The 2,941-nt window shown below is 36.7% G+C and overlaps 1 protein-coding gene across 1 annotated transcript; it reads left to right on the forward strand.

Moving 5' to 3' along the window:
• The first annotated feature begins 180 nt into the window (after window positions 1–180).
• On the forward strand, window positions 181–2,479 carry LOC111408351. Its single transcript, XM_023038119.1, has 2 exons — window positions 181–1,991; window positions 2,465–2,479. Exons 1-2 carry the CDS (start codon window positions 276–278, stop codon window positions 2,477–2,479), a joined length of 1,731 nt encoding a protein of 576 aa, XP_022893887.1. The 5' UTR covers window positions 181–275.
• The last annotated feature ends 462 nt before the right edge of the window (window positions 2,480–2,941 follow it).

The raw sequence follows: 2,941 nt of genomic DNA on the forward strand, positions 1-2,941 counted from the left end.
TTATTTTTTCACCTTTTTACTTGCTTGAACTATCTGATTTGGAAATTGGGCAGAAAGCTAATTCTATTTAAACTTTTTAGCAAATAAATATTACAATTTTTGCAGCCTTCTCCTTCTCTTTCTCCTTCTCCTTCTTCTTCTTCTTCTTCTTCTTCTTCATCTTCTTCTTTTTTTTTTTTTTTTTGTGTACTATTTTATTCTCACTTCAGAATCAAGACGCATTCCTTGGGAGTTTTCTTAAAGATTATTCTTGTTCATTTTTGTAGAGGCTAGAAATGGTTGCAGAATCATGGTTTCGCAGTCTGTGGAGAACTTCGAGGAAGCACGAGTTTGATTCCAAAACGGTACGGATTGGGGTTTTGGCTTTTGAAGCTGCAAGCTTGGTGTCAAAGCTTCTTCACCTATGGCAGTCACTTACTGATAAGGAAGTTACTAGACTGAGGAAGGAGATAATAAATTCAGTGGGAATTAAAAAGCTTGTGTCGGAGGATGATGATCGCATTATGAGGTTGATATGCATAGAGATGATGGAGAACTTAGGACAAGTGTCACGAGCTGTGGCGAGGCTGTCCAAGCAATGTAGTGATCCTATGTTAAGGAGTTTTGAGCAAGCCTATAATGATTTGATAATGATTGGTGCTGACACATTTGGCTGGCAATTCACATGGAATAAGATGGACAAGAAAACTAAGAAGATGAAGCGGTTCATCATCACAAATGTCAATTTATATCAAGAAATGGAGACACTTGCGGATCTTGAGCAGACTTTGAAGAGAATGAAGGGTAACAATAATGGGGACAGCATTAGTTTGGTTGAATACGAAAAGAAGGTTGCTTGGAAGAAGCTAGAAGTGAAGCATCTAAAGGAGAATTCTCTTTGGAATCGGACTTATGATTACACAATTCATCTTTTAGCAAGATCTGTATTTACTATACATAGTAGGGTTGGACATGTTTTTGGAATTAGTCATTTGGCAGAAGTGGGGGTCACAGATTCTAGAGTTTTGGATTCTAATTATAGTCGTCGCAGCCAATCAATTCTCTTGATGCAATCATCAGTTCACCCTACCGAAAATAGCATCCCTAGATTTTCTTCGGGTTCAATAGGAAACAAGATTTCTATGTCAGGTCCAATCGCGAGGGCAAACAATGTTAGTGATTTTCATTCAGGCTCTCATGGAAATTCAATAACAGCATCTGGTCCGATCTCTGGAAAACATAGTGCTGTTAGCTTTTATTCTGGTCCTCTTGTTAGGTCAACGGAAAATTCTGGCCCACAACCCAAAGCAAGCAAAAGCTCCATGAGGTTGTGGCAGTTCCGTAATAAATCTTCAAATTCAAAACAAAAAATTACGCATTCGAAACCAAACAGATTAACCGCATCAGGACCTTTAACAGGAGGATGCATGATGGGTGATGTTAATGTTAGAGTTCCAGACGTGACTAAGGATGTCAGTACAGAACTACATTCTCATGGCAACTCCGCTCATGGGAATCTATCAGTTGGTTCGAAGAACCGACTGTTGAATGCCCCTCGGGATTCCCTTGGTGCAGCTGCCTTAGCACTGCACTATGCAAATATTATCATCGTAATTGAGAAATTGGTGGCATCTCCTCACTTGATTGGTAATGAAGCAAGAACTGACCTTTACAACATGTTGCCTGCTAGCATCAGGGTGGGCCTCAGGGTTAAACTGAAGCCATGTACTAAGAGTCTGTCTTCGTCTTTTTGTGATTCAGCTCTTGCCGGAGAATGGAACCAGGCAATGTCGGATAGACTAGATTGGTTGGCTCCACTTGCTCATAACATGATAAAATGGCAGTCTGAACGGAGCTTCGAGCACCAGAACTTAGTTTCCCGAACAAATGTGCTTCTTGTACAAACCCTCTACTTTGCAAATGAGGAGAAGACAGAAGAATCGATTATTGAGCTACTTGTTGGTCTCAACTATGTGTGGAGATATGCTAGNGTACATGGTGGAAGGCTGCTTGTACACTTGCACTTATCCAAGAGCCAAATCCATATTTCAGGATTCCAACCCTTGACGCGACAGCCTCAAGCAAAGCTAGATTTTTCCACCCTCCCCTTTTACCACTTGGAGATGTGCCCTGGGGGCTGATATAACTCTTTAACTTACATTGAACGTATGGTAAAGCTTAAATTTTAATTTAAGTCAATCAAACCTAATTTTTATTCATACATATCATAAAATCTACAATTTATTACTCACTTATTACTCAAAAGTTTATAAAACTCACAAGTCACAACTTATAAGCACTAAAAATCCCATTAGCTTTGTTATACTTTCTTTTTCTTTCCTCATTATTTTATCAAAATGTGTCATTAATAGAGTGAGAGAAAGAATAAGGAGTTGTGATTGATGTATATTTTCATTTATCAGGAAATCAGTGAAAATTATTTAATTTTGTCTTCATATGTTATTGAGCCTATGTTTTTGTGTAGATTACAAGTTTATAAAACTTGAAAATCAATGTTAAATATTAATTTTAACAACATATTTAGTAGATTCACCACTTTCAACAATTTTTATCGAAATTTACTAAAAATTTGATTTTGATTTATACTAACATGGCCTGGATCATATGTCCATGTCAAAGTCTCTCTTGAAAATAGTTTAAAGTCATAATTGAATATACATGCAAAATATAAGTGACATACTCACTTTCACAAGTACAATTCAATTTTATTATTATCATCTGTCATATAATCGTATCTAAAGTTACTTAAATTTATAATTGCAACTGCACGCAAAATACACGAGTCAACAATGTGAACACAACTATGAAATATTTGTCATTTAACCTCTGTCTGTCATCCTTTAGCACGTTAAGAGCTTGTTTGGTGGAGATTTTATTAATTGATTTTTTGACTGTTATAGATAAAGTGTATCCTACCTGTGAGAGAAAAATTCAAAAATGA

This window comes from Olea europaea, chromosome 13 (assembly GCF_002742605.1).
Source record: "Olea europaea var. sylvestris chromosome 13, O_europaea_v1, whole genome shotgun sequence".
NCBI lineage: Eukaryota > Viridiplantae > Streptophyta > Magnoliopsida > Lamiales > Oleaceae > Olea > Olea europaea.